Below are 27,556 nucleotides of genomic sequence, written 5' to 3'. Positions count from 1 at the left end.
TCAGACAATGCCTAGTATCTCCACCTATTATTATTTGCCCATCGCCTGGCGCTGATATCTCCAGAATCAGCTTGTGCTTTAATGGGATGTTTGTAGTCCCTGACAGATGAAAAATCTGAGTGATCAAGCAGTCAAAAGTCATCACTAGCTCCAGGGAGTTTCATGGCATCGGAGATTAAGGCCATCACTCATTTCTTTTGCACACTGCTCCCAGCCAGCCAGAACAAATTCTGGAAATCCTCACTGGCAATCCTCTCCCAGGGCTACAGCTTTGGAAGGCATGCAGACTCATTCACAAAGTAGAGATAATTGCAGCAGTGCTGATAGGAAACAGGAGACTTTATGCTGAAGAGTTCAAGAGACCACCAGTTGCAGTACATTCCAGCTGCAGCCATGAAGTGACACCCAAAGAGATGGAAGCAAAAAACACAGGTAAATGCATGGATAAGACTAAGGTGTCAAACTTCCTTGGACTCCACATTAAATCAGTGATCTCCTGATCCTTCATTCTCAGCTCAGCTTCTCAGCCTTGCTTGGTGTAAGGCTCAGCAATCTCACTGATCCAGCTTACCTAGATTAGAATCTTTAGTTCAGATAAGAATGAAGCCACAGACATTTGATTCCCCAGTGCAGTGCCACAATGTCAGGGAATCTTGTATTTTCTCAAGGGATTAAACTCTGGGCTTCTTGATTCTACTCCCCCCAATTAATAGCATGTATTATGAAAGCAGAGATGGACTAGAAAAAATGACAGTGTTTGGCAAGCTGATGGAAATACAGCAAGGATAAGGTGACAGATGGGATCAAAGGTATTACTGAAATGTCCTTGGATGAGCAAAGACAATTTTTGAAAATAGATCCAGAGGATATGCATTTGTCCAGGCAATCGTTGTTGGTACCCAATAAAAGCCAATAATGTCACAATGTCATCATAAAAATGACACAAAGCTTGTAATTTGCTGAAACAGGTGATGTTCCTTGCCCATTGCCCTACTGATGTCTATGGCAATCACCAGGAGTTGAGCCCAACTCAATGGCACCTAACTAACTAAATGGAAAATTCAACTGGCTCAGAATGCACATCTCAAGTTTTGCTCAGAGACGGTTACCTTAGAGAATTGAATTCCCTCCCAGTAGCTTTACTGGTTACAGGTAAGTTTTGAAGCTCAATTAAATTACTGCTTCATCACATTCAAAGCCCCAAACAGATTAAGATTAGAGAACCTAAAGCACCACCTCTTATGATACAGTTTAATGAGAAGGTTTTAGCCACCAAAATCTGAGGTTCTCCTGAGAGAAACGCAAGAGAGTGCAAGAGAGACCCTTTCCTGGAGCTGCCTCGAGAATTTAGACTTCCCTGCTAAAGTAGACCCACTTTCTTAGTCTGAGGACAAGCTGGATGAAGTCTGAACTTAGGGTTAGCAACTTAGTCTAAAGCAAAGTCTGAAACCAGGCTTTGAAAATAAGAACAGACCATTTCTCTGTCCAAAAAAGGAGTCTGTTAGCCAGTCACACCACAAGGGCAGGAGAAAAAAAAAGAATGATGATTCAAATTAATAGACAGACAGATATAGCTTGCACCTTACAATCTGAAGTCACTGGGTTTCTTCATTAATGGCTTTTCTAGTTCTTGCCATAAAACTAGCTTATCAAGAGAATGTCCTTAAATCACTGCCTGCAAGACTTCTAATTCCAGTTTCAGACATTGAGAAGCCTGACATCCTTTTCTGATAGATGTGTATGCCTGGTTCTCTTCTGGTTTTCATTTTACACCTTCTGCTGAAGACCTCTTTTTGACATGCTGGGTGGAGGATTATTTTGAAACCCTGGAGAATTTTCTCAGTATTATTGTTCCACCTTTCTTTACAAGCAGTTTAATTGTTTATTCACTTTTAGCATTTCACTGGATGTGCCTTGGAGCAATATCTAGTAAAAAGAAAGCCAGGGCATCAAGATTTCAGCGAAATAAATATGTAAACAAAAACGGTCACTGTCATTTGAAATTTGAAAGGTGGGACTAGAACTCACAGTCTCCCAGTTTCTAGCCCAGTGCCTTTAACCATGACTTCAAACTGGCCCTAGTTATTCCATATAGAGCATTCCCTGCTAATAGCATTGGCCAGCTTGGGCACCTTTTGGCTAGTATGACGTAAGAACAACCAAATTTCATTGTACCCCAAGTGGGCGCATGCTATTCTATGCAAGGTAGAATCTCTAATCTAGTGACTACTTTACAAGCCCACCTTAAATTGTCCACATTCCAACAAACAGGCAACACACAGAGAGATGGCTGCAGAATCAAGAGATTTTCTCAGGATGATGGTACATGCCTTCTAACATCGCCATGCAAGCTCTGCTGATAACATATGTGATGTTTCAATGCACAGTCCCAAAGGGTGGAATTTGCACTGATGCTGTGATGAACATTGCATTATTTGCTCCTCCTGCCGACCCCCTTGGGTACATGTAGCATACTGGCAGATCAGATTTAAAAATGCAGCCAATCAGTAAGACTTTTTTTGTAACACGATCAAAATTATTCAGAGTTATTCCCGGTTTGCAACGAGTTCCAAGAAAATGACATTTGTACTTTTTCTATGTGGAATGCTTGTTCTCCCCAAGAGAAAGCCACAGTGTTCTTGTGAGGGTACACCTGCAGGGTACATACATTTCCACATAAAAGCTATACAGCCTCATGCAGAAAAGGTCAGCTGTTTCAAGAAGAGTTATTTCTATATGCATTTCTAAAAATATTCCACTGATGATCCAGTCATGATTGGGGTGAGATTAAATTCTGTTCACTTAACAAGATGTTGGGAAGGGACTTCTAAACGTTTAGCAAGGAGGACTTAAAAAGAAAATAAAAGAAAAACTCAATTGAGTTGGGTCTTGCATGAACCTGCTGGGGTCCCAAATACGTGCAAGGCTTCTCAGAGTTTGCATTTTTAACCCCCAAGTTCCCAAACACAGTGATCCTTCAAATGCATGGTTTTCAAATGTTGTAGCCTAATTCACCAAAGGGGGGAGGAGGAGGAGGAGGAGGAGGAGGAGAAAAGAGTTTATGCAAAAATACACAATATTCATAAATCTAAGGTAAAATAATTCATCATGTTAAAAGAATGTATTTGGGGAAAAAACAGTACCCGTTAGGCAAAATTGCAAACAATGGTGAGGGCTAGATTGGATGAAATCAGAAGCAAAGAGGTTGAGTCCAGACAGGTTTGGCTGTAAGAGTACACAGGCATGACTCATCCCACCTGCTCCAAAGTTAGAACTTCTCAGCCCATCAGGTTGCCCAGACAGAGAAAATGAGGTAAGAGTTGAATGTATCTATGTATGCATGTATCATCTCTCTCTCTCCCCCTCCCCTCTCTCTCATCTATTTAAAAAATACTTATCTTGCATCTTCTACTCTGCACTTGCCAAATTTCTTCATTAACAGGTCAAGACTTAGTCTGAGAGCCAGTTTGGTGTATTGATTAAAGGCACTGGGCAAAAACCGGGAGACCCTGAGTTCTAGTCCTGCCTATGGCACGAAGTCAGCTGTGGGACTTTGGGCCAGCCACTCTCTCTCAGCCCTAGGAAGAAGGCAGCAATGGCCAACCACTTCTGAAAATGTTGTAAAAAAAAATGTTGTCAGGAATCAAAACTGAGTCAAAGGTACCAAAAAAAAAAAAAGTTACTCCAATGATTGAGATGGCATACAAATGGATAAATAAATCCTTTTTTCCCCTCTCATTTCATTGAAATAAAACTGGCAGCCATGTCCTTGAATCACTGCCTGCAGTTTCTAGCTCCAGTATTGGGTGGAGAAAACCCCGACAGAAATGCATACCGAAGTTTGGTTCAATCAAAGAAAAACATGAGTCCAAAGAAGATTTGGCACCTTCATCAAAAAACAGGAACTGAGAAAAGGGGAACTTCACAGATTCAGGACAACTGAGAAACCTGGAGATAGCAACACTAAGGGATTCACCAGCCAGACTGGGGAAAGGGTGAGATAAGGGTGAATAAGGAAGATTCTTAGTCTGAGCTACTTCTACTATCTTGCTCAACATTGTCTTTAGTCAACAATAATGGTTCTTCAGGAGTTCAGAAAGGGGTTCCTACTTAGATCAGTTGGGAGATAGAATAGTGTCAGCCCTTTGATGTAGTCCAGACCAGGGAACCAACATTATGAACGGTAATGCTTACTTAACTATAAGGTTCCAGTAACAGAATCTTGTAAGCCTGAATGTGTCTCTCCCCGTTCCCTTTATCTTCAAGAAAACTAGGGAGGATCAGGTCTGAGATGTTTTCTCAAATTAGATTCCTTCATTGGGCGCAGATTTCCTTTACCAGACCATTTCTTGGCTGCTGCTCTTCCTCCCTTCAAGGTCATTCTTACATCCCGTTACAAATAGACTGGACTTTGATTGTCTGCATGTATTAATCTATCCATCTTTCCCCAAAGGACTAGTAACCCATTCAAGAAGGCTCAACGCTGATCAAGAAACCAGGACAGACAGTGGGTAAGAAGGTATATTAGCCCTTCTATTTTCAAGTATTCCTCTTCCATGAGCAAACACAAAATAGGTTGGGTTTCCTTTTATTGCTTAATATAAAGTCGATGCAATGAAGTCCGTTAATTAAAACATGAATATTTAAAATGGTTTTCATGAGTGGCAGTTTTATCTCTCTGAAGAGAGTGGGGGAAGCAGGGATGGTGTTAAAAAAAGAGATGAGGGGGAAGGAAAGAACACAGTGGTACATGTGGGGAGGGGGGTCATGCTATTTTGTTTTGCCAAAAGATCATTCAATAATTTAATTGCGGAATGAATATGTTTTCTTTCCTTTCCAAATGGCATTCGATCATCCATTTGAGAAAGAGTGGGGGAGAGGTGGCAGAAGACAGGAAGGTACACCACAGAGCAAAGCATGTAGAATTTTAATTAAAATACATATTTTTAGGGTGGTTGAATGATTATTTTTAGTGACTCTTAAATGTCATTTCTGGTTCCTAAAGGGTGAGACCGCATATTAGACTGGAATGGGTAGCTGCATCTTCTGTCCCCTCTTGAGACCTGATGATCTTCTCCATGAAGCTGTACCTTTATCTCCACATAGATTCATAGAAGTAGGTTTCATCAGATTCAGTGTGGTAGCCACTATATCAATTATCTCTCAAAAATTGGATGTGGGCGTGTGACTTTGACAGATCCTTGCAACGTCAAAATGAGTACCTATATTTGCTTGCTAAATATTCAGAACATCTCCAGACAAGAAAAGCTTCACAGAGCTGGGAAGAAGAAAAGGCAACAAAGATCAAGCAGCATCTGGAGGAACCTGGTTTGTACATGTATGTTGTTGTTTATTCGTTTAGTCGCTTCCGACTCTTCGTGACTTCATGGACCAGCCCACGCCAGAGCTTCCTGTCGGTCGTCAACACCCCCAGCTCCCCCAGGGACGAGTCTGTCACCTCTAGAATATCATCCATCCACCTTGCCCTTGGTCGGCCCCTCTTCCTTTTGCCTTCCACTCTCCCCAGCATCAGCATCTTCTCCAGGGTGTCCTGTCTTCTCATTAGGTGGCCAAAGTATTTCAGTTTTGCCTTTAATATCATTCCCTCAAGTGAGCAGTCTGGCTTTATTTCCTGGAGGATGGACTGGTTTGATCTTCTTGCAGTCCAAGGCACTCTCAGAATTTTCCTCCAACACCACAGTTCAAAAGCATCGATCTTCCTTCGCTCAGCCTTCCTTATGGTCCAGCTCTCACAGCCATATGTTACTACAGGGAACACCATTGCTTTAACTATGCGGGCCTTTGTTGTCAGTGTGATGTCTCTGCTCTTAACTATTTTATCGAGATTTGTCATTGCTCTTCTCCCAAGGATTAAGCAGTCATAACCTACATGTCCAAAGATCATGATGGCTGGGAATTGGAAGAACTGCATATTTCTTGTGGGGAGATAAATAGCCTTTAGATGGCCTATTGATTCCCAAAGGTCTATGAGCTGTCGAATAGTGACTGGTGAGAGTTTCAGAGGCACTGGAGTCCACACTGAAGCATCACATGCATAGGTTGGGAGACACGTTCTTGGTCATCTAGTCCAGGGTTCCCAAAAGTGGTCAATATTGACCCCTAAGGGCCGATGGGACTATCCAAGGACTATTCTTATTGACCCTAGTCCCATCGACCCTTGGGACTAGGGTCAATAAATGGCTGGGGGTCAAAAGGGGTCAATAAATGGCTGGGGGTCATTAGGTGGTCAATAAATGATGGAAGGTTGATTGGGGTCAATTATACTTTTGGAGTCTCTGTAAAGTTCTACACCATCCCTAGTCCTGAAGGTGAGGTGACTAATGGTGAAACAGAATTACCCAAGGTTGGATGATCAGCAGCCAGCAAGAGTGGCCTTGAGTTGTTGCTATTATTGTTGTTGTTTGTAGTACTGTTAGTTAAAGTAGTATTTATTAAATTATTTTCATATAATAAATGTTTGGGAGTTGATGGACAATCTGAAACTTTATGAAGGGATCGATGAGCTGAAGAGTTTGGGGACCTGTGATCTAGTCCAACCCCCTCCTTGGTACAGGAATCTACTCAACCATCCTCAACAGTGTCCATCCAACCTCTATTTGAAAGGGGGACCACCACCACCCCCCGCTTTGTGCTAGTTAGACTGCATAATAGCTCTGCCTGTTAGGGGCCTCTTAAATATGCAACAAGTCTCAGATTCTCTGGGAAATATAAACATAAATATAAATCTTAGGGATTCCAACACCCCTAAAGCTGTTCCCTAAGCAATACTGAATATGGGCATCATGTCATCCCAAAATCTAGGCTTCATGGGAAGGACATTTTTCATGACTCCCAGGCTGCCATGATTCAGGGAAGTATCAGGCTTAATGAAGGGCCTCCTTCCCCTGGCCCCGTGGGGTGTTTATGCAACAGTTTTTCCAACTTCATCCAGTTCAGTTTCAAGTATGGCTTTTCCACCACATTCAAAACCAAGAATTAAAGGAAGTGGAAACTTATGAGAGCAAACTGTTTCTTTATATAGTTTGTTGATGAAAGCTTGTTAGGCAGGAAGGGAGGACACACACACATACTACATTAGCTGCTCATCTTGAGAAGTTAGATTTCTACAGGGGAAGAATTCTGGGGAAGTTTTGCTTTGTTTTGTCTTAAGATAAAAGGACATTCAGTCATGCAAACCCATGCTTTGGTTCTTAGTAAGACAGGCTTGATACCAATCAGTCAGGTTTGCATATTTATGGCTCAGTTGACACCCACTCATACACATTTAAGAAAAGCAGTGGGGAGGCCATCACATCACCTGAGGAAAGAATAGCATTTTGGCCACTCACTGCCTCGACTTTGTGGAGATTGGAATATTAAATAAACACAGGTGTTTATTAAAGCTACTAAATTATTTCTTTTCAAATACAGTAATCCATCATTGGACTAATACATGGGAAGGAATAACTGTTAGACCTGGATCTCCATTCAGTGGTGAATGGAATTTATGCCTCATCAGAGGTTTGAAAAATGTATGTAAAATGTAAGGATATTATCTGGACTGATTTGCCAAGCAACTGACTTTCTCCATTTTTCAGGGCAAATCCCTAATTCAGACATTATCCCCTGCATCTCAAGTCTCCTGAATCAAAGTCCATAAAATCAAGTGTTTATTATGCAGTGAAACCTCACTTTAAAGGACCAGTTAGGGGTGTCCATTCTTCCCAATTGTCCAGTAAATCAGAAAGAATGCCTTTTTCACAATTTCCATCATTTGGGCACTGACCACGTTGTGTAATGACACATATGATGCACTATTGTATATGAATTCCCCAGAATATATTTCCTTTCTTTTCCCAAAACCAATCTTATGCTAACTTAGATGCTTTTTCTGCCCTCAAACCAAGATCAGTTCTACAGATCATAGGTTTGAACACAACGCTTGGGCAGTTGTGAGTAACAGGCATTTCCATAAATGCCAGGAAAGAACAGGAACTCTATATTTTTTTAAAAAAAACCAAATGCTTCAGCTGAAAGAAATACCAGTTTCCTACCATGTAAATAATTCATTGGACTTTGAACCAATTGGAAGTTCACTGTATCCACACCAGAAAAGTATGCCAAGTCTTTGACCCAGGGTGGTCAAATTTACAAAGCAAAGCTGGAACTGCTGATCCTGGGAATGTTCATAGCATCTTTGGGTCAGCAGGAATGCAATCATCATGTCACAGCCATCCATTAGTAACTGGGCATTCTTCCACGTACAACAGAAAGGGAGAAGAGGGGATTTATTTGGGACTTGCAACATACAGTAAAGAATGCGGAAGGCCCACATTTTGAAAGGAACCAACTTAATTAACATTTTCCAAAACATTCAGATCATCACAAGGGCTTCTCTAAATTTTGCAATGTAGTTCTTCCCCCGGAACAGCAAATAAAAAAATGTGTATATTCAAGAACTGCCCACAGAAAATGGATACAGTAAGGAGAGAGGTGTGCTGTGATATGTGTATTAAGGACAACTGTGACCAAATTTCCTACCTTACCAAAAATTGCATGCAAACTAAATGTGAATGGGTGTCTATGCTTTAATTTGCAAGCTAATGTGGAAATTTAGCTGAATGGGTTTATTATTAAATGTGTGCTAGGCACAGACCAAAAGTAAATGATTTTTTCTCTAGTGAGGTGGCTCTTAGCAAATCTCTGTCCTTCACCTTCCTGATTTTATATCCTGTTTCCCATAGCCCTTGTTCCTTTGGCGCCACTGTCCTAAATCATACTTCATTCTTAAGGCACTTAGGAGAGGAAACTTCTACAGAATTATCCACTCATGTCTTTGGAGTGATGGTACCTTTCAGAATTCCCAAACGTTAGCCCAAGCAGACAGCTTTACTGCTACTTAGTAGCCATTTATATTCCCCAAGGCAGTAAGAACTCACTTAGTTGGATAGCTCATGTGGGACAACAATGACCCTGGCTTAATGAGCTGTGCCACCATGCAAAATCGTTATTGTATGACATTGACTTCTGAGCACTAAAAGGACACCGCTAGAGCGATGAATATGGAATTATGATACCAGTTGTTCTAAGGATGTCCTATTTGGACCACATTATCCCTTTAAAAGCTGATGAACAGAAAGGTCCATGAAGGTAGGACAACCAGGAGCTTGGTGTTCACAGGCATTTTCTACCCCGTCAAGGAAGTAGGGAGGCTCAGCCATTTCCTTTTCCTAAGTGGGTGAAAGAGTTCCAAATGGAATTGTGGGTTTGTGTGTGCACACACACACACATGTGTGGAGTGGGAAGTGCCAACCTTACTTTACTTCCTATGGAGATGATGTTCCTCACTGTTTTCTCTTTACCTTGATCATACTAGTAACCTAACCATAATGGTAAGGTAAAGGTTAAAGATTGTTTCCATCATTCACCAGCCTTATACAACATAAAACATGGAAATGAAATAAAAGGTAAAATAAGATAAGATAAATCAAACAACATGGAAAAAAAGATAAGTTGAACACAGCCAGCACAGGTGAAACATTCTTAATTCAGCCAGACCACTTAGACACTCAGGTTATTAGCACCAAGGCTTCACTGAAGAGACCATTGTAAATTATATTTACAAACAGAGAAACAGGAGGGTTAACATTTATTGTTATTACTAAACTCGGAGCAACTTTAATCAAATCAAACTGTTCCTAGTGAGGTCCTGCCGAATCTTGCCAGCTATTAAATAGAACTTGGCAATGGTATAGAATGGGGCATCACTCTGACCAGCTAAAAGATAATTAAGATAAAAAGAGCCTGTACGACCTGGGTATTGAGTTAATAAAGCCATAATAAATGCATCTAAATCTACATCAGCTATCCGGGCCTTTTATAATTCTCAGGATGACCAGTGCATTCCTCCTGCAATAAAACTCTTTTCAACAAAGGCTCCTGTGAAGGTCCTTTATGGAGCATAATTCTGTTTGTATTCAACATCTCATACATTCAGTCCAAGTTCTTAAGAAGTGGTATGTGCCTAGTACTGTTCTTCACACGCAAAAAGGACTGCTCAAACTTAAGTATGGATTAACAACTTCACATTTTGGGTCTGAAGCTTGTTTCTTTCTCTACAGGGTTAGCTCCATATGCGTTAGGTGACCCCTTTATCTCAAGACTGAAAAAAAAGTCTGGAGGAAAATCTGAATCATTATGGATTCTTGGCCAGGAAGAGTCTTAAACTATGAATATTTGATATGGAGCATCAAACTGAACATAGCCCCATTCCTACTTGGCTCTCTTCAGGCAACCAAGTTATCAGTCATAAGTCTGGTAGATATCTTAAACTGATCACCCTACCTACAGTACATGCCAAATGGTTTTCATGCTTGCACGCTCTTGCAAACACTGGTCCTGAAAAAGAGATTGCAGAAAATCCCATGTAGTGAAAATCTATCAAGATTTCCAACTGCACAGTTGCCTGATCACTTGTCTGTAGCATGGACAGGTTACAAATTGTAAAACAGGAGAAACAAGTTGAAGATCCTTTCAATCAGCTAATTAGCATGCTGAGTGATCCTCCCACCCCCAAAAAAATTCTAATGGGCCCTTAGCAAGAGGGTCCATGGGGAGGGTTAAAAAAATTAAGATGATGTCCTAACAGCCAGGAACCACGCTGAGACAAGGAATAGGTCTCTAGTGTTTTATTGCTGCTTCATTAGACAGAAAATCCTAACAAACTGAAGAAGCGTGGGAAAAACCCAGACAGATAAACCCCAAAGGTTAAGGCAGGTCTGATCTGCGTCTCTTTGAATGGCTGCTTAATTCCTCAATACTACGCATGCGTTTTCCCTCCTGGATAGAGGCCCCCTCCTGCTCACCATCAGTACTCATGACAGATGGCATCTACAGCTATGCAATTAAAGTCCATCTCTTTTTTACATGCAACACACATAGGAATGAGATGGGACTTCATTTGTATGGCCACAGCTTCTATCCTGGGGTTTTGGTGGCTGTTGTTGTTGTTGTTTTTACCTCCCCATGGATCCCCCTGGACCTTATCCATTCTCTGTTTGCTGCATTTTGAGTTCCCCTCTCCTTCCTTTGAGCTGGGGAGACCCTGGAGTAAAGATCTCAGATGGCAATCAAGTGAATAGTGTGGGCTAGGTCCTCCCATCCAACGTGGCAAGGAGATAAGTTCTTTCCAAATTAATTGATTGGAGTGTTTGTGAGATGGAGACACAACACAGCTTATGGGTGTCAATCTTCCCTCTGCCTGGCTCAGTTCTAAAGCCAGATGCTTCATGCTACAACAATGTCACATTAAATTATGGAAAGGAGCACAACACAGTTGGATATGGCAAGCTTTCCATAGACACACTTCCAGATACAATCTCTCACCACTGCAACTCTGCAGAACCCCAGCTGCCAAACACTTTGCACCATATTCTCTGCAACTGGAAGAGGCAACTTAACTTGATGAAGGAGAACTTCTGAGTTTTAAATCTTACACTGAAATGTTCAGAAAAGGGAAAAATGGGACCAGGAGAGCCATCAGATTTAATCCTTCTTCCTACAGTTGAATCAGGAACCAGTTCTCCAGCCCACAACAAATCCCTCATTACAGACAGAAGTGAGATTCTATTAAAGGCCTGCAAAGCAGAAACATCTAGAGCATGCTTCTCAACCCTGGCAAGTTTAAGACTGCTGGCTGGGGAATTCTGAGAGTTGAAGTCCACCCATCTTAAACTTGCCAAGGTTGAGAACCACTGCTCTAGAGTGAAATTATACTTTGTACCTTCTTGATTCCAGGTTTGCTGAATAATGGAGCTGAAAACGATAAGTAAGAATTTCCCTGACCACTAATTTCCCCTTCCTACTTCTGTCCCTATTGTACTGCTCCTCCTTGGCCAGAACCTTGAAGAGCAGGACCATGTTTACTGCTGAAGTAGGAGAGAAGCACATTTGACGGTCCAACTCTATAGATAAAAGGAGTATGATTGCAGTGGGCTACCTCCCTGTTCTGCAGTGACACACCATTATCACGTTTTTCTCCAGCAGTTGTTGGACTCTTGGTTCCTCTGCCCCCTCCATATTCTGCTGCCTACACCCTCAGAGGAATTGGCTTCCTTGCTTGCGTGGGTCTTAAATAATGCTGAACTCTCAAAGAACGCCACCTAACTCAGCACTTGAGCTGTTTGCTGTGGTGCTGCTCGGGTTAACTACACATAAAAGTGCCCTCATAACAATAATGGGAATTGTTGCCTGTAAAACGCACTAGTGCAACTGGATGTAATTTCCACCTTTTGCCTCCCCGATGCACCAATGGCACATTCAAGCAGGTAATTGTGGATATTTCCACCTCATGAATGGGTCCGTCAGTTCCTCTAACAACGAATGGGGATTTAATGCTCTTCCTTTCTTCCCTTCCTTATCCCCTGCCCTGCGGCATGTTCTGCCTAGCACCTTCTAAAAGGAGAGAAATATGCTTTCTCATATAATACCATGTAGGAACAATGTTCCCATCTACAAGATACTGTACTGGCTGCTTACTATGTTAGCTACCAGCTGTAACAAGACTTGGAGAAGGTTGGTCTCTTCAGATGCTGCCACAAATAACCAAAAAAGTCAAAATGGCAGCTGTGCCCATGTGGTCAAAGCCCTGCCCCGTTTAAATGTGTACTGCATGTGTGACACACACAAAGAGGGGTGGAGCTTCAATCACACAGTTCTGTTCCCCATCTTGACTGTTTGGCACACGTACTCTGGATGGTGTAGAACAACAGTCCCCAGCAGATGCAACTCCCTGTCCTGACTTCCCAAAAGTGCGGGATTTGTAGTCATTTCTCCCAGGAGGGGCCAAATGGCCAGTAGTGACCAGTGTTTGGCAAGATGTTTGAGAATTATGAATGGCAACAGAAATTGAAACCAGTGCAGGCCTTCAAGGGAGTGCTGCTTAAGCGAAGCACTGCCTGGAACCTGCAACACAATCCCGTCACTTCTAAGAGCGAAGGGGAATGGCTTCATGGCATCATTCTGTCTGTCCCCCCCAAAAATTGAGCTTTGTGGATGTGCAGTGCCTCACTGAGGCAAATTGCATCACCTCTTGGCCTTATTGAGGGAAATCAAAACCATCTTGCAGAGGCTTAATTAAAAAAAAAACACAAATCTCTTTCTGTATTCAGTCCTCTCCATTGACCTCGGAGATTGCATTGAGATATTACTTGTGTGCTTTCAAGCATAAAATTATAACCCAAAGGACTTTGGGTGTATATTCACAGACTAAAGGGCTAGAAACTTGTTTGTCTACTTTCTTTTTTGAGGAGGAGGAGGAGGAGGGGGAGTTATTTTTATGTTTCTATGATGGGAGCATTTCGGCCTTCATCTTAAATTGCACACCGAGTAATGCTGAGAATGTGAATTGGAGTGTGGGTACAGAGATTGCGGGCATGGAAGACCAAAGTATTGGTTAAATCTGGAAGGGAACCCCCACTTTCTCTCCCTATTGATGAAACCACACACACACACACACCAATGGCCAAGAAGCTCCTGTAGTGACCAGGATGTGGTTAATGCTGGAGACAGGAGACCACCATTGCTATTTCAAACAGAAGAACTTCCCAGGATCGAATACATTATCTGCTGTAATTGCTAGGAGAATACTTCCTGTTATGCTCAAAAATGAGTGAAATTGAGTAGATTGTTGTTGTTGTTGTTGTTGTTGTTATTATTTATTAAACTAGTATGCTGCCCAACTCTCAACAACTCTAGGTGGAACACAACAATCAAACAAATGCCTGTAATAGCCAATGTGACCCCTTCCTCTATATTTCTTTTTTTTCAAACAATCTGTATAAGCTTGCTTACCCTCTTCCAGTCTATGACCAAATAAAAATTGTTTTGATTTGATTTGATTTGATTTGCTTGCTTATCCATGTGGCTGGGCCCTCACCGAAAGAAACGTTAGTGTGTTCTTTATGGGCTTGACTAGACCCTGCAGACTTTAGTACAAGTGGTAGTGAAAGGTGAAAGGTCCCCTGTGCCAGCACCGAGTCACGTCTGACCCTTTGGGGGGATGCCGCTTTCGCGACGTTTTCTTGGCAGACTGGAGTGGGGTGGTTTGCCATTGCCTTCCCCAGTCATCACCTTCCCCAGCAAGCCGGGTGCTCATTTACCAACCTTGGAAGGATGGAAGGCTGAGTTGACCTGAGCCGGCTACCCGAGAGAGAATCCAGCTTCTGCTGGGATCGAACTCGGGCCGTGGGGAGAATTTCGGGTGCCCACTCTGTGCCACACGAGACTATGATCTTAATACAAGTACTGGAGACTTTTTGCAATTTGCGTCTGGATTTAGTAGAGGGACGAACCTGAACGTGGTCATTCAGGTGATTAAGAAGGGGGAAGGGTGCTGAGGAAACTCAAATAATTTTCTCCACCATGTGCAACCTTCTCTCTTGTGTAAGCAGCTTTGTGTGGAGCACAGTGGGAAATGGTAAGCTTCTTCCATCTCTGAAGTTCCTCTGTTAGAACTACCATATCTGAACAGCAAAAACAAGGCCAGAACAAGTGAGAGTTTTCTACTCTTCCTGATGCTTTTTGGTGGCTACCAAGGTCCTGCAGGGAACAGCTGTAGCAGGGTTTCTCAATCAGGGTTCCGTGTCACCCTAGGGTTCCATGAGAGGTCACTCAGGGTTCCCTGGGAGATTGCGGTTTATTTAAAATTTTATTTCAAATTCAGGCAACTTCACATTAAAGAGGTAAGTTTCACTCTTTATTTTTAGTTTAAGAACACTGTGAATGCAGGCGTCTATAGGGGCCTGCCCACGAAATGAATATAATAATTCTGTAACTTCTGGCCTATCTTTGAGCCTGAATCTGCAGGGGTTCCCCGAGGCCTGAAAAATATTTCAAGGGTTCCTCCAGGGTCAAAAAGTTGAGAAAGGCTGATCTATAGTTATGATTTTCCATCAAATTTCCCCTAAAGACAGGGCAGACCGTCTTTTGAAAGCTGGGGGGTCAGATGTAAAGAGTGGAAAACCAACAAACCAACATTGCTGGTGGGTGGGTATACTGGGGAGGATAGTGATGATATCATGTAAGCATATGATGCTGGAATTCCATGGGGAATCGGATTGACGGAATTGAGGGGAGATTTGAGTAGTATTTTGGTCTATTGAACCAAAACAAAGGCCTACAATCTTTACCCACCCATTTAATTCAGCCTTGAAGGAGACAGTGTCCTTCACTTGGTTGTTCAAAATGGGATGGTAAGATAAGAGTTTCGGAAACATTAGGAGTTCAAAACTGGGACCTCTTATATACAGCAAATGATTATTGACTACTGACTTTGCAAGAAGGGTTGTGGCTTCTCTGCTTCAAAGGTGAAGAAGGAGAAGAAGGAAGGATTTATCTTCCCCTTCCGATGCTCAGCATGACTCACACAAATCACATGCAAAATTGATGAGAGCAACACTGGCATCTGCCAAGACAGCATCTTTGGCTTCCAGGGTTCCTGCTGTGGGTGTACCAGGTTTGGATAATAGCTTGTTTTATTGATGCTCTGCAGAGATCTCAATGCCTGCCTTTGGTTTCCACCATCTGCTTTCAGATCCAGAGAAGATGGCCAGGGAAAGAAGAGGTCATATGGAAAGAAAAAAAACATGGCCTGCTTGGATTGCAAGTCTGGAGACACCTGCAGTTCCATGAGTCAGAGCTAAGGCAAAACCCTCACCCAGCTCCAAGCTAGAGATGAAAGATGGAGGCTAGCCATTATTTGTGGACGTGCTAGGCAACGAAAAGTTTTCAATCAAAGACCGAGGATGAGCAGAAGCATGCTTCCTTTACACTTTCCCATACTTTCAGAGAAACCTTACTGGCTGGAACCCGAACCTCCTGTCTCAGACGATTGTGTGAACTCACTCAACCCTTGTGTTTCATACTGAAATGTTCTTTGAGTAGTGGGGGGTTGCCAAATGCACACACAGAACCATCACTAGTTTCCATCTCCCATTTTCAGCTTGGAGGTAGGAGGTGGGAGGAACTTATGTCATGTTATCTTTGTGGCAGAATGCTGGAAAGTGTTTGGCCCGAGAGATCAGAAAAAACACATGCCAGGCATTTCTATAAAAATAAATGTATTTACAGAAAGCACAAAAACATATTTTCAAGCTTGTGCATTCACACGTGCTCAGAGACGACTGGCAGAGGAAGGCAGATAGAAAGGAAAACCAAAACTAACAACAAGCCAGGCAAGCTGCCCTCCAGGCAAATCAGGCTTTACCTTATATGGTCATGCCTTTTCACACCCAAAACTAAGAATACTTAAGTTTGACCTTCCGACTCTGCCAGAGTGATTTGTTACCGTAGTAACTTAATGGCTTGCTCCTTGCAAAAAACAAGGAAATGCCAACAATCTTCTCACCTGAAGGCCTTACTAGCTTTTCCCAACCAAGAAAGCCAGATTCTCATGGAATCTTATTAACCAGATTTATTAAGGGCAAAAGGGGGTTAGGTTACAGAAACCTTGCCAGTTGGATACATTTTCACTAGCATCCCATTTCTGTCTCTGTTCATTAGAATGGGGATTCCTTGATCTTCTTGCTAACTGCCTGCTGGAAAGGCTACCTATTACTCTGATAAAAGAGGAATGGGCAAATATTCTGATATTTTACAAACTGCCATCTTCTTGCTCTGAGACGTCCATGAAGTCAAAGTCTGTGGCCTTTGGTTAAATGCCTTTTAAGGATGTCCAGGGCTTTGGATTCATCAGCTTTACCCTTTTTGTTCATGTGTATAGACAAAAATACACATATAGGCATCTAAAAAAGGGCACAAATCAAAGTTGTGCAACATTGCTTTAGCCAACCTTTTCTGGCCCCATTGACACTGATGCACAATTGCTTTACAGTTTTGAAGACAGATGCTATGTTTATGCTCCAAAACACTTTTTGGAGATAGAATCTGAAGGTCTACACAGGTGTAAATACCCGTGTCCCTTCCTTTCAACTCTGAGCTTAAGGTGCTGGAACTTATCCCTATACTTCATATTGTGCTCCAGTTGTGCCCATTCCTGGACTGAGGAGTCTTACTCACGGTCTTACTCACGCCCTGGTCACCTCCTGATTGGACTACTGAAATGTGTTCTACATGGAGCTGCCCTTGAAGAGTATCTGGAAACTTCAGCTGGTGTAGAATGGGCAGTTATGTACATTCCTGGCAGAACACACTTCACACCTCTGCTTCACAGGCTGCATTGGTTACCAGTATGTTTCCAGGTCCAATTCAAAGTGCTGGTGTTGACCTTTAAAACTTTAAGCATAGGACGGGTTACTTGAGCGACTGCCTCTCCCCAGTAACATCTGCCCATCCTACCAGATCCATCAGAGAGGGCATGTTACAGGTTCCAATGTCTAGGGAGCTACATTAGGTGGGCCCTAGGTGGCAGGCCTTTTCGGCTGTGGTGCCCACACTGTGGATACTTCTCCCCCCAGAGATGGGCTTGACCTCATCACTCCTGAGCTTTCAAAGGTCCCTCAAAACCTGGTTATGCCAGCAGGCCTGGGGACCCCAGAGGACGGGTGGCCTACTGAGGTGGCTCCCTTATTAACATATAAGGGATATGTTAATACCCTTCGCCTATAATTTTCTTTTCCGTTTTAGTTCTGCTTTTATGGTTTTTAATGTTTTTAAATTATTCTTATATAATGTTTTTTAGGTAATGATTGCTTATATATTTACTGTTTTATTGAATTGTTGTATGCCACCCAGAGTCACTTTCATGAGATAGGTGGCCGTATAAACGTGATAGATAGATAGATAGATAGATAGATAGATAGATAGATAGATAGATAGATAGATAGATAAAATTCCTAAAGGGCCTTTTGCCATCAGAGTATCTGTTGGGTAAAAAGGAAGAATGCAATGAATGCAGGTTGTTCTCCCCACTTGCTAGACCACCTTGTCTAAATAAAGAATAAATTTAAGCCTCCTCAGGAACGTCCAGCACAAATATGTACCAGATTCCCCATTCTAGGTTGATTTTCCTATGATTTAGCAGGCACTGAGAGAGTCACTTGGAAGACACCTGATCAGGTCACCCAAGACAACGATGTGTCTGTCTGAATTTCTTCTCTTAAGCGTTCTTAAGAAATACTCCTACCCCTTAGAAATCCTGCAGTTTGATGAACCTGCTGGTCTTCACAAAACTGACAGAGAGGGAAGGCCAGACTCAGCTGAGAACTCCCAGGGAATTGCAGTATAATCAAAGTTCCTAAGAAGTTTAGCTAAGTTTTTGGTCTACGTCTTTTCTTTTAAAGAACTGCAGACAGGTTTAACATTTGCACGCTTGTGCATTCAGAAACAACTTTTCCAAATTATTTCCAGTATGTTGCATAATTCCACTGTGTAAAACATTCAGCTTTGGCATGGCACTATCAGACCACCTAAATATTTGAGGCCACAGCAGATGGTAGCGTTTAGCAGCTTAGCTTGGTCTTGGAAAAAGCAAGCTGGTCAGACCTTGGATGGGATTTACTTGGATGGGTAACCATCATGAATTGCCAGGCTGTGTTTTGGACTGGGAAATCATAGGTCACAATGTCAAACCACTTCTGTATGGTTGCCAGGAAAATTCTATGGACACATCCATGTAGTCACCAGAAGTCAAGTTTAACTTGAAGGTCTTTTCTTTACCAAGCACCTTGGGAATTCAATTCCCTCTTCTGAGCTGGAATGGAGGCTAGTCCTGGTTCCATAAGTTGAAATGTACACTTGATCACCTTGGCATTTCTATATTAGGGTAAGTCAGTGTGACACTACCACAAAGTGTAGGAAAGAGTCCCCCATTGGAGGAGATGGGCGGTGACATAAATTTAATAAATAAATAAATAATAAATAAATAAATCTGGAAAATGCTTGAGGCATTTCAGCAGATAATAGTGAGTGAGCAGCTTCCTGGGCTACTGTTTCTCTCCTGAGTGAGCTTCATATATACAACAAAAAGTCAACCGCTCCCAATATACACAGAAGACAGAGGTCTTGTCCTCTCTGAAAGCCAATTAAAACTAAGTAAAGATCTCTCTCTTCTGCTCAAGCAGGTACCCTGTGTTGCCTTAAGCCAACACATACCCAGAATTAGCAAAGAGGGCCCCCTTAATCTCTGCCAAGGGGCTCAGGCAGCAAAGAGATGGGTGGCATTCTGGCCCAGCGCTCCCTTGGAGTCACAAGACTTATGAAGAATGCCTGTTATCATCAGCAAAGGCACTTGCCCCTTCACTGGAGAAACTTAACTAGTCCTCACAATCTGGAGTTAGAAGGGAGAAATTCTGGATCATAAGAAAATATTTCTAGCCTCCCCTCCGCCACAGCGGCTCTCTGGGCCAGCCTCTCTTTCTCAGCCCAACCTATCTCACGGATTGTTGTTGTGCAGAAGGAAATAGGTCTTGCATTGCACTTAGATAGAAGCACATCCCAAATAAAATTCCTATTAGTATCCAGTCAGCGCCTGATTTCTTGTAGCATTACACTGCAGCAGTTTAGAAACCTAACAGAAGGGAGGGAGGGAGGGATTTTCTAACTGGCAACATTGTTCTTCTACATGACTTTGCCTTCAGCTTGTACCAACCAAAGTTGAAACCAGCTGAAATGGTACTTAATTATCACCCATTTCTTAAAGAGAAGTTGAGGGCTGGCAAAGACTAAGAAAGGAAGCTAAAGAGGCAGGAATGGGATTGACAATGGGGACCCAGGCCATTTTCTGCAGCCCCAAGATTATTTTGGATTGTGACTCAAAGAGTAGGGAACTCAACAGTGGAGAAAAGTGCAAGAGTCCCAATTGTGTTGGTGCCCACACTGGTCTAGGTACATGCAAAGGCTTAAACAACATTGCTTAATGATGGCATCAAACCAACAGTATCAATTAAAATGTTCACAAATTGGTTTTGATAGAGAGGAACCATATTCAGCCATATTTTCCTTTTCTCTCCCTGCTTTTTAATTGGTATTATGCCTATTATTTTTTCCATGGCAGGGGCATTCGTGGCAGTGGTGGCGATCAAAAAGATAAAGTTGGCAGCTGTAACTGTGCAATTGAAACTCAGCCCTTTTTTAACGTGCAGCACATGTGTAACACATGTTAATGTTTTCTACTACAGATTAAGGTTACTATGGTAACTAATCATTTTGGCCGGGTGAAGAGGTTGAATTTAATTGTCTCCTTTTCGGATGTTAATTTTTGCACCTGGGGAGAAGAACTTGCCTGGACTTGTTTTAGTTTCTTTTTCCTTTCTGTATAGGCATGTAGAGAGTTAAGCTGCTCTCACTGAGAGCCTGTAAGAATGCAGAAGCTTTTAAATATGTTTTGCTTTCTGTAAATAAAATTATTTTTATAAAAATGCCTGGTGTGTGACTTTTCTGATCTCTCCTGGGCCAAAGGCTTTCCTAGCAATCTGCCAACAAGTCCAGCATAACTGCATGGGCATGCGGGTGGGAGGGAGACATTCCAGATTTCTTCTTCTTCTTTTTTAATCCTTTTATGAAGGAGGGGTAGGAGGAAGCAAGCACTGAAAGTCAGGTGTTGAAGCAAAGCCCTGTCCACCTACAAGCTGCAGATTTGAATATTTGCACATGACTCACTTTGTCTGGTTTAAGATATATAGACATCCAATGAAGGTTCAGTTGATTGGAACGTCTTGTTAATGAAGCTGCAGAGTAGCATTTTCTGTCTCTCTTTCTTGAAGACAAAGTCGTAACAGGAGACTTTGTCTTCAAGGAAGACAACCCTAACCATAACATTTTGGTTGTTTGTGACTCAACTACTAAGTAGTTACTGTAATGACTGGCCAATTGGCAATGGTTAACCAGTCTGAACCTTAAGTAGAAAATAAGATTCTCGGTAGCAGCAAAGAGTTATTGTTACTTCCTGAGAATTCAGAAACCCATGCAAATACCCAGGATTCTTAGGAGGAGAAGGGTAAATATATACATAAGCTGCTTTCAAACCCAAGTCAAGATATATGCACACTGAGCTATGCAGGTCAAAATTGGTTTAAATCAAAACAAATTCATTTGGATGATGAAATGATTTGTGAGGGCCCTGATCATACCTTAAAAGAAAAGAAATCATACCACATCTCCCAGTTAGACAAACATTCTATCTGGACCATCAACCGAAGCATCACACCACTTACCCATGAAATCCAGCCCACTGGTGTCCTTGGCACCACTCATGCAATTCTCCAAGTAAATCCCATCCTTAAAACAATTGTCCTGCTTTTTGGTTAAGCCAAGAATCTCACTGGGTTGATCCAATACCTCTCCATTGAAACAAGAGCACGGGGTCTGCATGATGCCACAAGGATGTGAGCCGCTGCTGGTGGTCAAGCAAGTATCCAGCCATTTGCATAGCATTTGGCAGGCGGCCTTGCTGGGACTTCTGTTGCCGACCACTAGATATTCTACTGAGAAGTCTCTTTCCTGAATCTTGGCAGGTTTCCACCTGACCCATCCACTTTCCAGTTTTGAAACAGTCTGCTTCATTTGGAGGAACTGCTTGTTTGACTGGAGGAAGGCATAGCGTGTAGAGCTGTCACAAAGGTTTAGCACATCATCAAAGCTCTCCATGCCCAGGTAGGTCTGGGTAGACTCCAAGAAAGAGTCAAATTGGTATGTGCGTATTTGCTGGTGATCACAGAGACCTGAGGGCTTCAAAACCTTCATGTACAATGTGTATCTCCTGGGATCAGGGTTCTGGATAATCCAAGAGCAATGGGAAGCGTTCAACGGGAAGACAGCAAAAGAAGAGAAGTATCCAAAAAATTTGCCCTGGACCAAGGTGGTGCACGGCGATTGCCTCAGGTCAAGGGCCACCACTGTCCACACCAAGAACAGTGGCAATAACCAAAACAGGTTCAAGGAATATCTAGTGCTCCTCCTCATCCTAGGTCCCTGCTCCTTTGGAACTCAAAGCAATTGCCAGGCAAAGTGCAGATCTTGGACATAACAGGAGAAAGAGAGAGAGAACTTGCCCCAAGTTCAGTGGCAGGTTAATCCAGCCTTCTCGTATCTGGATTCAGGCTCTTCCTTGTGGCTCAGACAAGCAACCCTGGAGGAGAGAAGAAGAGAAACCATGGATTTCATGAATGTCAGAATGCAGACTGATGAAAGGCAGTGAGATCCAGACTTGCCTTGCAAGAAAATCTAAAAGGTACCACTAGGACCATCTGGAAGCTCCTGCTGACAGTTCAAGGACACATCTGCTTGTGTAATACACTTCCCTCCTCACTCTGCTAAGGCTTATGATACAACCTATTTTCTTCCTTCTGAATATGTTTTGCAGACAAGGGTGTGCAAGCCAAGTCTACCCTCCACCGGCACACTTTCTCTGAAAGCCTGGCACGGACGTACACCTGACCCTTGCCTGTAAGAGGGCCATGAAAAGCTGCAGTAAGCAGTACATCTGGACAATCTCTCTTGAATACCACCCACACTCTTGTGATGTATATTGCACACGACTTGGAACACAGATATACCAGCCTTCATGTTAGAAGAACTGCAGAGCGTGTCTAAAATAGGCCTGCGTTGGCTATAACCAAGTAGCACTGATGTGTATCTCCACAACTTTTCCTTTTTATTTATTTTTTTATCTGCATCACACTCAAACCCAAACTGGAAATGGTCTTCTGTCTTGACCAGCAACTTCTTTGTGATCTTTATCTCAGGAAGTGACCCAAGTTTCCTTCTATCTGTGAGCCCTTAAACTACTGTCTCTCAACATCTGTAACATACAGCTTACTTGCCTCTGTATTAACACCACGTGCTAAGCTTGGGTTGTTTTAATCTTTGTGTCATGGGAAATTAGAGGGTGGTTTGCAAGACATTTCAGGGCTGGAACATCTGCACATTCCTCCTGTACCAGTACAGTGGGCAGCAGGAGATAGCCAGCAACAAGGTCAAAACATCTTCACCCCAGCTGATAAATGGCTGCTAAAGTATACATAGCTAGTTTCCAAGATTCAGCAACCTAACTTCTTTTCAGCCTTTATTCCTGGCTAATGAGACTTTGTGAGAATCCAGCCTTCTTGGTTAGGGGTGTCTGGAAGAGGCTTGACGGTTGGTTAGTTTTTGGGGAGGCTTAGCACTTTGCACAAGCCCATTCTTTTTCTGTGTGAGTTTACTGCTCAATGTATTGTACAAACCACAAGCTTCCCACGTCCAGTGCGCTGCGTGAGTTTGGGTGTCTTAGAACAGAATACTTCATTGACTGGTCACTTGACCATATCAAAGCATCGGCATCAGCCACAGTCAGATACACTAAAGCAAAATAAAGCAAAATACAGTAAAATGAGATAAAATAGGCTACGGTAAGATAAGATAGAAAAAATATAGTAAGGTAAGATAAAGTAAGGATAAAAAACAAGATCATACAGGATAGGATAATGCCCAGTGCAGAGATGTATAGTGAAATGAATATCAGACTCAAAGACACTGCGTGTTTAGGTGAATTCACCACCTTTGCAGGCAACCCCAATGGGTTCTACAAGACGTGTTCTCTCTTGGACAGCCTTGACTACAAACGGAACACTTCTAGGGACTACATATATTTTATTTTATTTATTTATTTATTTTCTATCCCGCCTTTATTATTTTTATAAATAACTCAAAGCGGCGAACATGCCTAATACTCCTTCCTCCTCCTCTTTTCCCCACAACAACAACCCTGTGAGGTGGGCTGGGCTGAGAGAGAGGGACAGGCCCAAGGTCCCCCAGCCGGCTTTCAGGCCTAGGGCGGAACTAGAACTCTCCTACCAGGCCTGATTGGCTCTTGGGCTGAGAGAGCGCGACCGGCCCAAGGTCACCCAGCCGGCTTTCGTGCCTAAGGCGGGACTAGAACTCTCCTACCAGGCCTGATTGGCTCTTGGGCTGAGAGAGCGCGACCGGCCCAAGGTCACCCAGCCGGCTTTCGTGCCTAAGGCGGGACTAGAACTCTCCTACCAGGCCTGATTGGCTCTTGGGCTGAGAGAGAGGGACTGGCCCAAGGCCATCCAGCTGGCTTTCATGCCTAGGGCGGGACTAGAACTCTCCTACCAGGCCTGATTGGCTCTTGGGCTGAGAGAGAGGGACTGGCCCAAGGCCATCCAGCTGGCTTTCATGCCTAGGGCGAGACTAGAACTCTCCTACCAGGCCTGATTGGCTCTTGGGCTGAGAGAGAGGGACTGGCCCAAGGTCACCCAGCCGGCTTTTGTGCCCAAGGCGGGACTAGAACTCTCCTACCAGGCCTGATTGGCTCTTGGGCTGAGAGGGAGGGACTGGCCCAAGGTCACCCAGCCGGCTTTTGTGCCCAAGGCGGGACTAGAACTCTCCTACCAGGCCTGATTGGCTCTTGGCTGAGAGAGCGGGACTGGCCCAAGGTCCCCCAGCCGGCTTTCATGCCTAAGGCAGGACTAGAACTCTCCTACCACACCTGATTGGCTCTTGGGCTGAGAGAGAGCGACCGGCCCAAGGTCCCCCAGCCGGCTTTTGTGCCCAAGGCGGGACTAGAACTCTCCTACCACACCTGATTGGCTCTTGGGCTGAGAGGGAGGGACTGGCCCAAGGGCACCCAGCCGGCTTTTGTGCCCAAGGCGGGACTAGAACTCTCAATCTCCTGGTTTCTAGCTTGTGCCTTAACTACTAGACCAAACCGGCTGTATTTGTGCCCTGAAGGAAATAGGATAATTCTTTTGTTGGAGTCCCAGTAATGGTTCTGCCAAGTAGTGTCCACAAGTACTGAGCCCTTGCTGAGGCATATAATTGAGTTAAACAAGACATGTGCAACTTCTTCTATTTCTTATGCTCCACAAACACATGTCCTCTCGGAATATGGCACTTGATGGAATCGTCTGTATTTGACCATAGAATCTAACTGTGTGTATCTTGCTCTGGTAATGCTATCCTATGGTATTGAGTCAAACCCATTGTCAAGTATTTTCCTGTGCGGAAGGATGTTTTGTTTTTGGCCAGCTATTTCAGGGAGTCTTATAACATCATCTGCCTTCCCTTAAGATTTCGAGCCATTGAGGGCCAAAGCTGAGCCTCATGACCATAGAAGGCAAAGAAGGTGCAGGATCTTCTGAGTGATTTGGTTGCTTTCGGTGAGCCAGGTTTTGGCCACCACAAAGACCATCTGGGGATGGAGGGCAATAGCTAGAAAGGGGTTGCAGAAGGAGAGCTGTCTATGAACTTCTGCCTTTTAATAACATTTGTTAGTTGGAAAAGACGCTACCAGACTCTGATCTTTTGCCATTCAAAAAACTGACTTCCATTCATACAATTTCAAGCAAGATGGGGATGGGCTACATGGGGAAATGGAGGTGGTCTGCTTCCTAAAGGTTGTCCACTTCCATTCTTATTTTGGCCATTTTGCTTCTGAATTTGGGGAGCATGATCTTGGGATACTGAAGAGTCCATGGTGGGATCACAAGAGAGTAAAGACAGTTCTAGGCACCCAGCACCCCATTATATCACCATCCATCAAAGACAGGGTTACCAGCTTTGTGCCACCTTGGTGCCACTCTATGGCAGCTCCTGGCACAGACTGGGTGCCAGAAATTGTGGATGACTCCTCAGTCACCCGTATCTCCTAGCCTTATCCCCTCCTAGGCTTAGTGGATAAACCTGGCTGTTTCTCACATCCCTTGATTGATTTCCCAAGATTTCTAACCCAGCATATTGACCCTGGGCAGCTAACGACAAACACTAAACAAATTAAATTTGCAACAAAAAGCTATAAAAACGGCACTATATCAGGCGTTCCTCAATCCCCATAATGGCTACCCACAATCAACTAGGATGGAAAGCATGTCGCAACAATGCTAACTTTAATTGCTTGCAAGATACAGGGAAGGTGGGGGCCACACCAACCTCTAGGGAGGATGTCCTTCAGAGAAAGCCTGTCTTGTAGTCTCTTCCCTGTACACCTTTTGGGGGTGGGGGGCCCGCTTTGACCAGATGGGCAAATTCAATTCAGGCAGAGGGTCATCACTCCATAAAGTAGGAGCTTTGTAGGATTGATCAGAGATGATGAAAGCAAGCGTTTTCCTGCCATTACCATCCTTTGGCATGGCAGACTAGCCCCCACCCCGTAAACGGACCCATAAGCTACTTATAAACTCATCATCAGCGACAGCTGTCTTCCTAGGAGTGCAGTTGCTGATTCCAGCATCCAAAGCAACACAGACAAGTTGCACACGCTCTCAGTTTGCTTCCTGCAGATCTTTCTATGCGCATCTGAGTAGCCAACAAACTTTAACAAAACATCTTTGCTAATAGGATGCTGGGTTTTGCCTGTTAGGCCCCAGGATTGATTCCCCTTAAACAGGGTCCCATCTGGAAGGTTTTACTGCAAGGAATGGAAACCGTTTCACTCTCCCCTCCAACTGAACCCCGCCGGGATGAGCAAATGTAAAAAGAGGCTTAAATACACCAGCACATAAAAATAAAAAGATCTCAGCAAAACACCTGGATTTCCAGCATAGTTGGCAATAAATTCACTCCGCTGTTTGCTCAACAGCTGAAGTTAGAGACAAAATGTTCCATCCGCTCCTTACCATGCCAGGTTCACGTAAGCACCTGGGAAGACCCATTACTAAACAGAGGATTGTGTGTTCAGAAATGTCACATTTATGACTTCTGCTGCAATCTGCAGGGCTCGGATGAACAGATGGGAAGTTGGCCTAGGGTTCAAATGCCTCCTTAGCCGTGATCTACTGTCTCACAGACCCAGTTTCCCTTCTGTGAAATGGGAAGAAAAGATTTCCCCAGTGACTGTGTGATTGTGTGTGTGTGTGTGTGTGGAAGAGAGGGAGAATCCAGTGCCTCTTGTGTAATCTCTGTCACTTTTTCCTTAAGGAGAGTTGGACTCCTCATTATTCGGGGGGTACAGGATGATCTTACCTTCACTGCAACCTCGCCTTCAAATGTTGAAGGTATGTCCTTCTCTTTGACATGCATCTGCTTCTTGAGCTGACTAGTGTATTTCAAACTGGATCCAAGTGTTTGCAAAACTCTAGGGCAGCGTTTCTCAACCTTGGCAGCTTGAAGAAATGTGGACTTCAACTGGCTGGGGAATTCTGAGAGTTGAAGTCCGCACTTCTCAGAGTTGCCAAGGTTGAGAAACGCTGCTCCAGGGTAACAATGGGAGTATTTATGAATATGTAGAGAGGGCTTCAAAAGCAACCTTAAGCATTGCTGCTTCTACCTCTGTACAAAATTATCTGATGTAGAGGCATGCAAGGTGTTCTAGCAAGCAATGGCAATGGAAAGGATGAGAAGAGCTCAGACTTGGAAACCTTGGAAGGAATAGTTACTCCGTATAGTATTCATCCTTTATGCAGCCTAATTTCCTTACTCATATCTTTGGCCACCTAATGTAGAAGGAGTAGTTTGAAACGAGGTATCTGTCTCGCTGTTCAAGAGTTTGAAATGCATTCCATTTGAGCATAATAATGAAGGTTGTTGCTGTTGTTGTTGTTAGTTGCCATCAAGTCATTAATGACTCATGGCAACCCTACATATAACAGAACGGAATGCTGCTGGG

General features: G+C 43.4%; 1 protein-coding gene across 1 annotated transcript in view; it reads right to left on the bottom strand.

Annotated features, from left to right (window-relative positions):
* Positions 1–21,918, bottom strand: part of ADGRB1 (adhesion G protein-coupled receptor B1) — a 236,052-nt gene extending 214,134 nt beyond the window's left edge. The window contains exon 1 of the mRNA XM_063299720.1: positions 21,171–21,918. Within this exon, the coding sequence (XP_063155790.1) occupies positions 21,171–21,918 (748 nt within the window). The remainder of the gene's footprint in view (positions 1–21,170) is intronic.
* Between the last annotated feature and the right edge of the window lie 5,638 nt (positions 21,919–27,556).

This window comes from Candoia aspera, chromosome 3, assembly GCF_035149785.1.
Source record: "Candoia aspera isolate rCanAsp1 chromosome 3, rCanAsp1.hap2, whole genome shotgun sequence".
Classification (NCBI taxonomy): Eukaryota; Metazoa; Chordata; class Lepidosauria; order Squamata; family Boidae; genus Candoia; species Candoia aspera.
The sequence above is the reverse complement of the archived record's forward strand: the minus strand, read 5'-3'. Positions and strand labels throughout refer to the sequence as shown.